The 15378-nt window shown below is 41.0% G+C and overlaps 1 protein-coding gene across 1 annotated transcript in view; it reads right to left on the bottom strand.

The window, feature by feature from the left end:
* DOCK1 (dedicator of cytokinesis 1) overlaps positions 1-15378 on the bottom strand; it is a 495500-nt gene that overhangs the window by 263885 nt on the left and 216237 nt on the right. The window contains exons 26-27 of the mRNA XM_073546335.1: positions 7208-7335; positions 4844-4939 (exon numbers count right to left, since the gene is read on the bottom strand). Of these exons, the coding sequence (XP_073402436.1) occupies positions 4844-4939; positions 7208-7335 (224 nt within the window). The remainder of the gene's footprint in view (positions 1-4843; positions 4940-7207; positions 7336-15378) is intronic.

Below are 15378 nucleotides of genomic sequence, written 5' to 3'. Positions count from 1 at the left end.
TCATCTAGGATCTACAAATCACGAATGGTGATTTTACACTTGACCCTGCACCCTTGTCGCTTCACATTGACCTCTGCACACGCTCATTTTACACTTCAGTTCGAGAGATGGGGTCGGGATCTGACCATTGTGGCTAATGTACATGTGTTGTTTCCTGAAACAATAGGAAGTTAAAAGTCAGGAGGGTCCCGGCATACCTTGATTCCTTTATTTAACAAAACGCGACGCGTTTCAGCCCATCCAAATCCATCATCTTCTTGCTGATGAAAGCTTCGGATGGGCCCAAGACACATTTGTTTTTCTTCAATCCTTTATTTAATAAAGTTGAATGCATTTCAGTCCATCCAAAGCTTTTGTCAACTGCTGAAGCAAGCTTTGGATGGGCTGAAACACGTCCAGAACTGTTAAGTAAAGGAATCCAGAAAAAAAACATAACGATTTGAGTACCATGACTCGCTTAACTTAGCATTATCTTTTTTTCCATGGGCACTACTACCGCCCGTGCGGTGCCGATCATTTATGATTCCTATTCAATAACGCCCTAGTGGCCAGTGTGAAAATTGCATATGTACTTAAAAAAAATGTACCGTATTTAAAAAGAAAAAATTCTGGCAAAAATGTTTAGAAAATACATTTAACACAAAAACAAAATTTAAACAATAATTTTCTGATGACACATTCCCTTTACAGATGCTGGAAGCCTGTAAAAAATGCATGTAAAAAAACACATCAAGTGCAGAATGTCAGTGTTTCTGCACAAAAAAAGATGAAAAAAAAACTTCTGTAAATCTGCTCCAAAAAAAAGCATAAAAAAAAGGAGAAATTGTGACAAAAACACCTTTTTTTGATGCAGACACGTGCAGAAAAAAGCTGCATTTTTGCAGGTAAAAACATGACCTACATCTACAAGGTGTGGACTCCTCCATTGCTGGCAATATGGGGAGTGGTGGTGAACTGGTTCTCCGTACGAGCATGGAGACTTACAGACAGCGCTTCATGGGTGATAAGTATACAAATTAGCTCTCATTCAGAACTATAGACACTTTCAAGCTCCACCGAGGAGAGGTAGCGATCTTGTACGTCATGTCCGAGCCTGAGAACTAGAGCAGGAATTAACGCCGAGCCCAAAATCGCTCTACGGGCAATGATTCGGGAGTGTTTGCCCCTTATAGTAGCAGAGTCATTGGGTGGCGTGTGACATCAGCACAGGGTATTTAGAAAAAAAATGCACCAATAGCAATACCAACTATCATATCATCCTAAAGATAAAATAGGGGTATTAATACGCCCTAAATATGCACAAATGTATAATTATAAAGCTGAGTTCACACATGTACCGCTGTTTTTGTGGCGGTTTAAAACGCGCGATTTTGCCGCGAAAACGTGAAAAATAAGCATCCCATGCATTCCTATGGGATTCCGCAATGCTGTGCTAATGCTGCGTTCTTTTCCACGGCGGAATCGCGTCGTGGAAAAAAACGCAGCATGCTCATTAATTTAGCGGAATCGCGGCGATCCGGCACCCATAGGAATGCATTGTTCTGCTTACTTTCTGCACGTGGCTGTGCACACCATGTGAAAAGTAAGCAGAACATTTGCGGATGGTACCCACGGTCCGGAGGAGAGGAGACTGTCCTCCCGGCTCTGGGCATCATATCCCTGTAAAAAATAGAATTTAAAATAAAAAATATTGTTATTCTCACCTTCCGGTGTCCCGCGCAGCCTTCCCGCCGTTCTCCACGCTCCCGGATCACGACGTCATCGTGAATGACCGCGAGACGTCGCGATCCTGCGAGAACGGACACCATCGCGGTCATTCTCGCAAAGGATTACTGGGAACGGGAGCATGGATAGAGGCGGGAAGGCTGCGCGGGACGCCGGAAGGTGAGAATAACAATATATATATTTTTTTTATTATTTTTTACATCCTCTCTTTTACTACTGATGCCGCAGTGTGACCAAACTGTCAATCAGTTCTCCAAGCGATGCTACAGATCGCTTGGAAAACGCTAGCATTCTGCAAGCTAATTACGCTTGCAAAATGCTAGTTTTCCCGCGGGAATTTAAAATGCGATTTTCCCGCGGAATGGAATCCGGAATTCTTGCGGTAATTGCAGTGAGAGTTCCGCTACGTGTGAACGTAGCCTAAGGGATACACGCCCAGATACAATCATAAACATGATCATATACCAGTACGTCCTTCCTTTTCTTGTCTCTACGGTGGACATATCCCAAAATATATGGCAGAAGATTAGGGTTAAGCAAAAATATTTGCAATGACCCTTGCCCAAGGCCACGTCATAGCCTGTAGACCAAAGCCCTATGATCCTACAAATTACCTCTTCTGATTATTAACCCACAGAAGGGGTATACATAATGTCACTCCGGGCCTACTAAAGAGAAGAGACCCCAGGGATGTCAACGGGTAGGAGGTCCGTAAGACTCTTGTCCGGTAGCCATGAAGTACCATTGTGGTCACCAGACTAGCGGACCAACAAATCTCAACTCTACAAGAGATGTTTGGCAGATATGGAAAATAAATCCAATGGTCAATGTTATCCATCAGCCATCGATTGCCAACAAGTTGCCATATTATTATTATTTTTTTTACAGCATTTCTTGCTCCCAATATAAAAAAAAATATACATATATACATTTAAAATTAGAAATTTGCTTCTGTCAAAAATCAGCTTACAATATGGTTCAGGAGAGGGGAGGAAAGATATATAGACCCCTTCATCAGAGGAGCTCACTGACAGATTCACTGGTAACTCATTATTATTATTATTATTGTGCATTTGTATAGCGCCATTTATTCCATGGCGCTTTACATGTGAAAAGGGGAAATATAGACAAGTATAATAAACATATGTAAGACAAGGGACACACAAGTACATAAGGAGCGGGGACTCATGGTGCAGTCTGGTATGCAGTGATACATAAAGGCTGTAGAAACAAAACTGTCCATATTTAATTTGAAACTCTTGCAAAAGAGATTTTTTTAGCTAAAAATGCAAGTAAAAAATAATCCCTAAAAGGTGTCTTTAGACAACATTAGTAATTGCAGTCATTGTGCGAGAATGCCAGAAAGCAGAATTCAGCACCCATATTTCTTCAGCAGAACAATAGATGATGAATAGAGGGGACATTAACCATGGTCTTGCCAAATCCCCTGCAAGTCTTAATGTGTGGGTTCATATATCGCTTATGTCTTCTGGAATTTTAAGTTGCAAACTCACTTTTACTAAACCCCATTCACACTGCGCCGGACATGAAGCATAATGCGGTTTTGTCAAATGTATTTCACCCACTGTACCATTAATATTAGCAAGTACCCTGAGGTTAACGCTGCAAATCCAGAAAGACAATCCATAAATCATAGCAATATCCCTTACTTCAAAAGCCCCGCTTAACCGTTTGGCAGAAGCAGCCCCATTGAGAGTGATGGTGTAGCGACGCATTTTGCTGTGGTGTAGGTCGCTGGAGTGCCATTCTGCCAATGAGCCAAACGGTGCGCAGGGCCTTGCACGATTTTAAATGGCCCGAATGTTAGTTTGGACCACAATGAGAAAATGGTCAGTGCAGAAAAAGGGGTCATTCCCACTGTTCTCATGTTCTTAAAGAGATATTTCCATCTCAGTAATTGATGGCATACAGAACGAAGAGTCTACAGAATTGCATCACTGCTGCTTCCCTTTCACAGATTTTTTTTTGTTTTTGCACAGGGATGTTCTTGTCCATCCACCATAAAAGAGGTTGCCTACTACTTTTTCATTGATGACCTATCCTTAAGTCATCAATGTCTGATAGGTCAGGGTCTGACGTCCGGCAGCCCTGCTGATCAGCTGTTTTCGGAAGTGCTCGATTGTGGAACTGTTCTGTCTTCTGATAGAGACGGCAGCCGAGTACTACACATCCGTATCTTATAGATTTGAATAGAAGAAGGATGTGTACTACCCTGCAGTGGCCACTATCAGAAGACAGAGCAGCTCCACAATCAAGCAATTCCAACCGGCGGCCGCAGATGTTAATACCGGGAACAGTTGATTGGTGTAGGTGCCAAGTGTCAGACCTAGCCTAAGGATAGAACATAGGAGAAGCAGTCGACAGCATGTCCAGGATTAAGAAGATGCATGCTCCAAGTCCAAAGACCCATTTGGACAGAGAATTCACAGAAAAAAATGGAGGAGAAGAGCAGCATCCAATTCGGGTGAAAAAATGTTCAAAGTTTATTCTGCCATCAAATATATACAACGTTTCGACCACAGCATGGTCTTTTTCAAGTACGTGGTCGAAACGTTGTATATATTTGATGGCAGAATAAACTTTTGAACATTTTTTCACCCGGATTGGATGTTGCTCTTCTCCATTTTCTCTGTGAATTCTCTAGCCTAAGGATAGGTCATCAATGAATAACCTCACGTGAATGGGGCGGCCTTCGGTATGGGGTCACGTTTGCAGTTTTCCCAGAACGGCATCGCCCTCCTCTACCACTTGGCTGTGCTGGGAAAAATTGTGAAGACGACGCACCACTAAAAGAAGTGTGGCCCCTATAGTCTCTAACTCAGACCTCGATCCCGCAGAGATTATTGAATCATTGCATATCCTAACAATAAGCCAATCACTTACTAAGTCGGGAACACCACCTTAACAGAAATGTCACATACAATGTGGTTTTAGAAAATAAAAACAAAAGCCAGGAGGGTAAAAATTGCTATGGTTGATTTCCCAAAACAGCTGTGTTACAGTTCTGTAGACCATTTAATTAAGTTAACATTATTTCAGCAAATTGTAAAATTAATAGAACACATATTTGAGCCGACGTGATTTAAAATGTACTTACAATGAGCTCAGAGTCCCGTCCCATGGAGATGACTGTTCTGTTCACAGTTCTCAGAAGTTTTTCCATTATTATCTGAACGTGTCGTTGAGTTGGACCCTGAAGAAGGAGAAAGAAATTTAAAAAATAAGATATTTGTGTTCTATTCTGTGAAATCAATTTTTAAGAGCATCTAAAAACTGCGGAGTTAATAGGCGCCAAATACTTGGTGGCGATAAATTGGGAGTCATTCGAACAACAGATTTAGAAATCTGAACGCGCAGAGCTTAGAACAAGTCTTTACAATGTGAATTTTATTCTATTTTTACAATCTTGTAATATATTTATGATCTAAAGATGTTTTGACTTGAGCTATAAAGCTTTAAATTGACTTTCTAAAACTGAAATAAATGGCAGTATCATTTTGCAATGGCAATTTGTCTCCATTTCTCCGTACAGTGTTGTCGGTGTCTAATATAATAACGGCATTATGTAGTAAAGATAAGATGTGCAAGTTGTGGTTTGGCGCAGGAACAAAAGTGATCATTGTGGGAATCCTTTTTGAAGCAAATATTTTGTTCTATACATCACCTATACACACACATTATCTTGCCATGTTGGCACAAAAGTTAGCCCTGTTACCGATTTATACAGACCAAAAGTAAATAAAATTAACCTTAAAAATGTAAATGCTATTTGGACCTTAGAATTTTTTTTTTATTCTTCATTTGCTTCCTAAGTTCAAATTTAGGCAACTTTCTGAGTCGTCTTCATTCAATATTTTCTATCATTTTGCTGCTGTCTTGTCTGAAAGTCCTTTTTCTAGTTGAGTGATTAGCAAAAATGTTACAAATTCATAATGGTGCTTGCTCCTGATATTTCCCTCTGATGTCCTCCTCCCTTCTCTCAAGGTTATGGATATCAGCACAGCAGGGAAAGGGTATACACAGATCTCGAAACTTTGGACAGGGGAGAAAACATCTACAGTCTCAAGGAGGGCAGAAAAATAAAACAGACTACATATAAAGAGGAAAGTACACAAAGAAAAAAAAAAGTGCAGGATAGAAGCTGTACTGTTATATGAACTAGTGAAAACCAAAGCACCATGGATACAAACAAAATTGGTAATTACAGCACTCCTGTGAAAGGTGCCCAAGTAGCGCCCTAACCCATGTAAATCTTGTAGAAAGAGTGACAAGTTTTCTACAAGATTTAACTAGATACAAACAGACCTCACATCCAGCCTATATTACTGGTAGAGACACTCTCACAAGTGGGAAAACAAACTTGGATCAGGCTGCAAATTGCATGTCAGGAGGTCTGAGAATGAATAAAAGGAATTAAGTTTTCAGATTGGAACAGTATTCATTTTCATTACGTTTATTCAGCCACTTACAAAAGTGCATTAGACTTTATTTTAATATACCAAAGGCCATCCCAAAAATATATATTTTTTTTTTAGAATTGATCACCAAGTTGAAAAAATGGTTGGCATCTATCAACACTATCGCTACTGTCGAAAGTATTCCTCATGAAAGTATACAAATAATTGCATATTTATGTGTATATTGAGGACATTTTAGAGATCTAGCCTCTATCAAAATTAGATTAAGTAATCAATCAGTAAAGAATGAATTTTGGTTCTATTTTGATTGAAAAAAAAAATGCATATGGTGTACAAGAGTGGACATTAATCTTAAAGGAGCATAACACCATGGTCCTGTGGCCCCCAATGAGGGGACAGAGAACGTTGTCCAGGACTTAAATGGGTGATAATCACAGTACCCAGCAGCGGCCAGTAAGCAATGTACATGGCTGCTGTGTTCTGTACATTGCTTGCTGCTGTAAAAGTGGATTTTTAGCTGATCTCTGGGGGTTTCAGGCTATCGGACACCCACTGATCTCATGCCGATAAAACCTCAAAGTGGATAGGTCATGAATTTTAAAGCCTTAAACAACCCATTAAAGGGTAGTTACTAGTGATGAGCGAACGTGCTTGGATAAGATTTTATCTGAGCATGCTCGGGTGCTAACCGAGTGTCTCCGGCGTGTTCGAATAATATGTTCGAGTCCCCGTGGCTGCATGTCTCAACCACAACACATGCAGGGATAGTCTAACAAACAGGCAATCCCTGCATGTGTTGCGGCTGCTGAACAGCCACGAGACATGCAGCCGCTAGGACTTGAACATATTATTCGAGCATGCTGAAGACACTCGATTAGCACACAAGTATCTGAGCACGTTCGCTCATCACTAGTAATCATCCAATGTAATTGACTTGATTAGGATGGATCCGTATCTGGCAGCACATAGAGAATCTCCCAGAAGAAATGGTAAAATACAATTTGTGGGTTCATAAAAGTGAGCGATCTTTTCCCATTACTGACCACGTCTTTCCTGTAAAGCACCTCCAGGATGTTACTAAGCAATTGGCAACAAGCTTCCAGTTCCTCCTGTCGCTCCAAGTGATACTTCAGCTGATCGGTCATCATTGGGAGTAAGATTTCTCTGCACTCTGCAGACAAAGCAAACAGTTACACCGAGGAGAATGGATGTTTAGCAATGAGACAGACAGAAAACAGACATTACTTATAATACTTAAAAGGGGTTGTCGGACTTCTGATTTGTGACTGCTGACTTCTGAATCCTAACAGAGTGCTGTGCCCACACTGTCAGGATTCTCCAGTACTTCCAGCGACAGTGGGCAGCCAAGTGACCGCAATATGTATACATGTGGCCACATGCAGACTAGACGTGCTCAGCTTCTCTTAATCCACTTGTGTTAAAGAGAAACAAGACATGTCTAGTCGTAATATGGAGGGAAGTCTGCAAATACCAGGGATTCCTGACAGTATGCGCAACACATACTGTCAATATTTAGAAGTCTGCAGTCACTCTGTCATTATCAGGACACTGGACAAATAGCAGCCGACAGAAACCTTATTAATTGCAAAAGGAGGAAATTATCATCGTTCTGATCCCATTCACTTCTCTAGGGTACATATTTGGCACAATTTTTCACCCATTTAGAGTGGCCAATAAGACTCCATATTCAGTCAGCTGGTCTACAAGACTCCAAATACAGCACCTCTCTTTAAAAAGAAAACCAGTGCACCCCCTCAAAGCTTTGCCTGGTTTATAAAACCCTTTGTTAAATACTCTGTATAGACCGGCTCCCTCAGGTAGACCTCTAATCTATTAGTCAGAGCGGACGCCAGGTAGAAAAAGCATGCGTCTTACTCCAGAATACAAAGCACATCCATACATTGCAAGTCCAGCTCACAGATAATAATGAGAAATGCATACATCTACATTTTTCCTGCGGTGGTGCTGAAAAGGGAATGAACGCATTATTAATTCAAAGGGAATTTCTCAACTCACTTTTGCTTATAGTGGAGCACACCTCACCGGTCATCGGCCCTCGCGTTCTCTGGACGGTTTCTTTCATGGTAACCCTCACTTATCCATGTGAAATGAGCATATGATGAATTCCTGTTTTGACGATTTAGGACCCTAATTTATACAGATAAAATCTTGATAAAGGCCTAACGGCCGAAACGTTGATAGTTTATTATCTGTTTTTGGTCCGAGTGCATCTTTTTTGGAATAATAAACATTGGATTCGTCAAATATTGTTTGCCGAGGTTTTTCTATAGTACATTACTTATAGAAGTAGTGATACGGCTCTATAATAAAAAATGATACTTTTTTTGTCGACTTCTGATGTGCTAATCATGAGAAATCTAGTGTAGAAGTCATATGCAAATCAAGCTGGAAGTGCCTGGGGGCGTCATTGCACTTGGACTGTTTCTTCTGGGTGCAACGACATGCCCCTAGTGCACTTTCAGTTTGATTTGTATATGGCTTCTACACTAGATTTCCCATGACTGGCACAGCAGCTCTGTACAAAAAAAGTATAATTTTTTTTTATTAAGGGACTAACAAAAGTGATGAGCAAACGTGTTCAGATAAGGTGTTATCTGATCCGAGTATCTTGGGTGCGCTTGAAAAATGTGCTCAAGTCCCCGCACCTGCATGTCTCGCGGCTGTTAGACAGCCACAACACATGCAGGCAGGGATTGCCTAACAAACAAGCAGTATCCTGATCGTGGCATGAAGGGAAGTGTTAAAATGTCTCTTGCTCTGGAGAAGAGGTAGAAACCCTTTTGGGCGCTGTGAAATGTACAATTTCCCTTACAGTCCAGATTTCCCACTGATCGCTACAGCACTCCACTTCTACCAAGTAGCAATTACCGTAATAGTCTAAAGCAGAGAACCCCTGTAAAGAACTGGTCGACTGAATGTATCCCTTAGAATCCACAATTGTCAGATTTGCTGCATAAACATTCTGCAGAAAAGAGGCCAAAGTCCGAGGGGGAATTCACGTGAGGAAATCCACACTAAATTTTGGTTCTCTGCCAGCAAAGATTCCTAAAGGTAATTATTTTATAATATTGAGGTTCTCCTGATGAAGAAGCTGGTTCAACGAAAAGCATTGAGAATCAGTGGCACTATCTAATTCCTCATTACGTCCTCCGGATTTCTTGAATATAGCACAGCAGTACAGATTACTACTCCGATCCTCCACCAAGGGAACCATCAGTAGAAGATTTAGTATGGGGGTTATGCGCGTAAAGTGCCTTTTATATATATTTTTTTTTTTTACAATAAGGCACAAACACAGATTTTCCTGCATATCAACAGGTGAAGCGCAACGGTAAGATTTCATTACATATTTTTACTTCCTCCTTCAAAGTCAATTGAGAAAATCAGTCACAAATCTCTGCTCTTTAAAGCTATGTTACACCTTCCCACAGAATTTTCTTTTATCGCTAAATTATTTCTTAAATGCCACGGTTAAGGAACTTTAAAAATAGTCTTCAATAAAAAATGTCAACGTTTTGCGGTGAGGATTGTAAGTCCTTTATCTAGTGATCTGGAAAAATGCTACCAATCCACCATAACTCCTGTTCCTCTGTCCCTACTCTCAGTATTAGAGATAGCAGGAGGGAGGGAGTTGCAAACAGATCTCCGCAGTATACAGTGATAGTGAGGAAAGTACATGACGAGAAAGCAAGTGCAGAAATGGTGTTGATCTATACAAGCAAGTGAAGACAGCACCACAGACCTCACATCCAGCCTATATTCCTAGAAGAGACACTCCTACATGAGAAAAACCTGACACTTAGATCAGGGGGTCTGAAAATGAATGAAGGAATGAAGATGGAAGACATATTAACTACTGACTTACCGTATATAAAAAAAATATTTTTTTTTTCCCCAGGTCAATAAGGTGTCAATCGCTTTAAAAATAAATCCATACTTTGGGTCAACTTTTGTGTAGAAAAATTCTGCGGCATGTGGATATAATTTTTTTTATTCTCATCCGTGTACATGGTACTGTAAACTGTTGCAGATGAAACCTATGCAGAGCTGCAGATAAAACCTATAACATATTTGATGCATGTGTACTTAGCTTTCCATTGGAAATAAAACAAGAAAATTTGCTTTTCAGTCCCTGCTATCTACCTGGAATCAGTACATTTGGTAAATCGTAATGGCTGCTTCCTATGATGGCTGTACATCTGTAACGGCTAATAATATATGGTGCTCACCATCTCAGATACGGAGAGACTAGAACATAACCTCTATATACAGATACTTATGTGCTATCAGAACCTGAGAGCGATGAGCTCCTATGTGACCGAGCAGAAGACATGCAGAGAATGCCAATGGCAGCCCCTGACTGATCCCTCAGTTCAGAGCCCCGGTACAATTACCGGGGTAGGTTGGTTTATTCATGCATCAGATCAATATCCCTTCTCAACTTGCAAGGTTAAGCCTAAGGCCTCTTTCACACTTCAGTTTTTTACAATCAGTCACAATCCGCCAGGTTTTGAAAAAAACGGATCCTCAATTTTCTTTTGAGGATCCGTTTTTTTTCCCCATTGACTTCCATTACTGGCGGATTGTGACGGATTGCCGTCCGTTGCATCCGTTTTTTTTGCGGATCCGCCAAAAGTTGCTGTCCGTCACCATCCTCAAAGATTTCAAAACGGAGCTTGCAACGCGTTTTTTTCTGGCGGATCCTCCAGACACTAATTTAACCCGAAATTCTTTCTGGGTGCTCGACAAAAAAAATTCTCTCTCTCTCTCTCTCTCTCTCTCTCTCTCTCTCTCTCTCTCTCTCCCCCAGCGTTTCCTTTAAATTTCCTCATTTTCAGGATCCGTCTGAAAACGGATCCTGTGCCATCCGTTCACATCAGTTCAGAACGGATCCGCTTGTCTGCCTTTTTGGCGGATTTGAACTGATGCAAAAAAACTGAAGTGTGAAAGAGGCCTAAGGCAACGGGGCTTTGAGGTACCGATGTCCTGGGATGAAATCCAAATGGGGGCATGATGAGGATAGAGATTAGATGTTCTCCATGCTTTAGTTTCATCTTTGCGCCATTAAAGGGATTTTCCTTGATATGGATCAAAGCTCATAGAACTTTTGTAAAAAGATTTCTACATACAAATTCAAGGTTTTTCCATCATTACTTTTTTATGTCATTGTCAGTATGATCCTCTCCACCTTTGCTGACGTACATGCCCAGTCTCGAAGGAGGTCCTGAGATCATATTGCATTGTGCATGAGTACCGGGAATATGTTGGCAGTGCGGTGGCTCAAACCCCACAAAGGAAAAGATTTGGAAGGAGTTTATATGTTTTCCCCGTGTTTGTGTGAAATTTAGCGATGAGCCGGGTTAGCACCCAGGCATGCTCAGATAACACTTTATCCGAGCACGTTCACTCATCACTAGTGGGTTTCCTTTTAGTTCTCAAGTTTTCTCCCACACTCCAAAGACGTAATGATAGGGAATGTAGATTGTGAGCCCCAATGGGGACAGTGATGATATCTGTAAAGTACAGCGGAATAGGATGCTTCTACTGTATATAAATAATGTTGACTCTTGCTTCACAAGATGCACTGCTTTAATTTTCCCCTACGCAGGAGCTAAAATCAAACCCCCTGCCGATTTGTAGGACATCAATTTGGAAACTGGCACATTACCACATACTGACCAATGGACACAGTCTGACTGCTCGCTCACCAGCAGGCGCTGCCAAAAGAACGCAGCTTCCTGTGAAACCAGCCCTAGTGTGAATGTAAAGGCTCGTCAATCTCTGCACAGCGCTGCAGAATATGCTGGAGAAATATATATTACAGGAAATTAAAAACAAACAGGCTTTAAAGAGGACCCATCATCTCGCCTAACATGGATGTGTTGGTATGTAAGGGAAATTCCTGTAAAAACCTTTCTGGATCATCGTTTCTTAGACTTCCTTAATCTTGTTTTACTCAGTTATTCCAACTGGAGATGCAAGAATAAATCATTCCTCTTGTCATGGTGGTTTATGGTGGTTCCCCCATAATCTGGAACTCTCTGCCGCAATACATCAGACTCACCATCAACGGAAACCTTCAAGAAGAACCTGAAGACCCACCTGTTCCGACAAGCCTACAGCCTGCAATGATCCTCGGTCTACTGAACCACAGCATGACCTGCTCTACCCTCTCCTACTGTATCCTCACCCATCCCTGTAGACTGTGAGCCCTCGTGGGCAGGGTCCCCTCTCCTTATGTACTTGTGTGTCCTTTGTCTTACTCGTTTATTATACTTGTCTATATTTCCCCTTTTTACATGTAAAGCGCCATGGAATAAATGGCGCTATATAAATGCATAATAATAATAATATCCTTACTTAATAAGACACTTTATAATTACTGCTGACTGAGGAACTGGACAATGCAGAGAGTGAGAGAGCACTCTTCAAAAGCACATTAAAAAGTTTTTCTCATCTTCATCCTTCAGGAGCATACTGCTCCTGTGACTCCTGCTTGCTGGGGAACTGGTGCACTCTTGATTGAGAGCTCTGTTACAAGCAGAGGCAGCTTTATTCTGCAGTACTTAAGCTGGCCAGATCCATCAATTTGGCTAGGTTCAGAGCAGCTCATACAAGCTCTACAGCCAAGAACTTGTAAGACTGAACTGCTTGACTAGGACCAGCCACCACTGCAGTATAGCAGACATAACCTGGGCAACACGCAGTTAAAAATTAAAGTAGAAATCCTTCCATTCTTGAGAACGCATTAGATTTTTCATAAGTAGACTGCAAACCTTCAATTTTAACCATTTATGATGTTGAGAAAACCCCTTTATGCACAGAATGGAAAAAAAAATATTCCAGCAACTTCTTCCTTAATCTCTTTTTCTTAGATCTAGTTTTGTCTCATATTAAAATTGAGATCAACGCCATGTCCTCCTTCCTCATTGTCTGATGTATGCATTTAAGACAACTGACTGCAGCAGGAGCCTCTTCCATCTACTCAGCCTGCAGCACGATTAAAGAGAACCTGTGATGTCAAATAACACTATTAACCTGCAGACATAGAGTTAATCTGCAGGCTAAATAGGTGTCCGGCCACCAGGAAAAGATTAACTTTATTCCTCCTATGAGCCGCTGGATTTCAGTCTTACAGGCGTGCTGTCACGGCTACAGTGTGAGAGGCCGCCGGCTTTCAGTTAGAGGCATGTCGAGATGGCTACCGTCACTTCTTACAGTATTATGAGTGGTGGCTATAAGTACCAGGGCTGTGGAGTCAGTAAGCCACAGTTGCGACTCCGACTCCTGGATTTTATCAGGCTCCGACTCCGGCTCCGACTCCTTCATAAATGGCCAATTCATAACAACAAATTTACTGTTGTAAAATATTAAACATGGTGCTTATTCAGTTTCTCACCAGTATATAAGTAATCAGACCACTTAGGGCAAAAACTACATTTATTAGAATACAATTAGAATATAGCAAATAACTTTTATAAACTTTTCTAAACTGTAAGTAAATATGCAATAAACACTTTTATGCAGTTAATAAGAAGAAATCTATAAATTTGTCCTCAGAAAAAGTATTGCCTCTGTCAGATCCTCCTTCATGGATGCCCTCAAATCTGATCTAATTATTTTGAGAGCAGAGAACAACCTCTCTACACTAACTTGTGTTGGTGGCAAAGCAGTAACCACTCGGGCAACATCTCTGACAATGTCAGGATACAGAGGAATCGCTTGTTGCACTGTTATTTTTGATGAACGGTCAAATTTCTCAATTTCTTTTAGTGCACATGAAAAATTCTGCTGAAATGTACTGGCTGTGTTCCTTGATGGGGATGACTATTCTTCTATGCGGGAACGCTTTACACGGTCCTTGTGATCCAAATATTTTTCGAAATTAAATTCTTCATCAGTTGATGATGAGGGTGAAGATGTGGCAGGACGACCAAATTCTTCTTGTTCCTCCTGACTGTTCTGCAACCCTTTCATCCTTACTGCTATTTCAAACAGAGCTTCTTTTCCTTTACTTAGCTGTTGATCATCTAGAAGAATCCGATGGATTGGGTCTACATGAACAGCTGCCAAAAGAATGTTATTTTGTAATAGTAGCTCCTCTCTCCGTTTCATTGATGTAGCAATGCCACTTGCAATTAACCCTCCTCTTTGGGACAGGCGAAACATCAGGTTCTTCCACTCCTTTAAGAAAATACCTGGAGTTAAGTCCTCTGCTTGTAATTTTTTAGTCACTGTAAATGGGTGCTCTAGCAATTTTTCCAGCTCAGTCACCTGATTCCACTGACTTTCATTTAGCGTCAGTTGAGGGTTAGCCATGTCTACAAGAAAAGTTTTCAGTTCAACCAAGCGCTGAATCATTAAGTAAGTACTGGCCCATCGTGTGGCTTGATCAATAATTGCCCCTTTTCCAGCACGTCTCTTCAAAATTGAGTCAACTTTAGGGGTTCTGGCAACAGTAGCCAATTTTCTCACCTTGCCAATCAGTGCAGCAGCATGTCTTTCTTGCAGACTGTCTCGTATAGCCAGCTGTAGCGTATGCACAACACAGCGCATGTGATGAATGAAAGAACATATTGACACAGTTTCAACAAGATCATCTAAACTATCATGTTGCTGTTCATCTGAAGCAACTTCAGTTTGCTCCTCAGTTACAATACTGTGTTCCTCTATTTCAAACATTTCTGTGTCTGTGGACCCAGAATGTTCTTCTAGCTGCTGGTCACCATCATTACTCTCATTCATTAGCTTAATAGTACTTATCATATTTGAAGCATTGTCAGTTACGACAGAAAGAACTTGCTCTTTTTTAAGTTCATAGTCTTGCAGAACCTTTTCCACCAAGACCTGGAGAAACTCACTGGTGTGATGAGCTTTGGTGTCTTTTACTGCCAATGTCTTGGTAACTATTTCATTTTTGTCACAAACAAATCGGACATTGATGGCAAGCTTGCGGGCCATTTCCCATTTCAGACACATAAAAGCTGGTCGTGAAAATAATGAAATCGGCACACTATCCTTTACAACAAGCTCTATGATCTGTTTTTTTTAAATGTATCTACTGTCATTGTCACAGTAACTTTGTCACTGACAAAATATCTTGCAACTGATGGCTGCAAAGTTCTCTGCTCCTTTGTTTGGCTGGAAGAGCTGGGCACTGGTTCATTGGTTT

This window comes from Dendrobates tinctorius, unplaced genomic scaffold (genome assembly GCF_039654945.1).
Source record: "Dendrobates tinctorius isolate UK_male_01 unplaced genomic scaffold, ASM3965494v1 ptg000147l, whole genome shotgun sequence".
In the NCBI taxonomy this organism is placed as follows: domain Eukaryota; kingdom Metazoa; phylum Chordata; class Amphibia; order Anura; family Dendrobatidae; genus Dendrobates; species Dendrobates tinctorius.
This window is presented reverse-complemented; position numbering and strand designations above follow the sequence as displayed.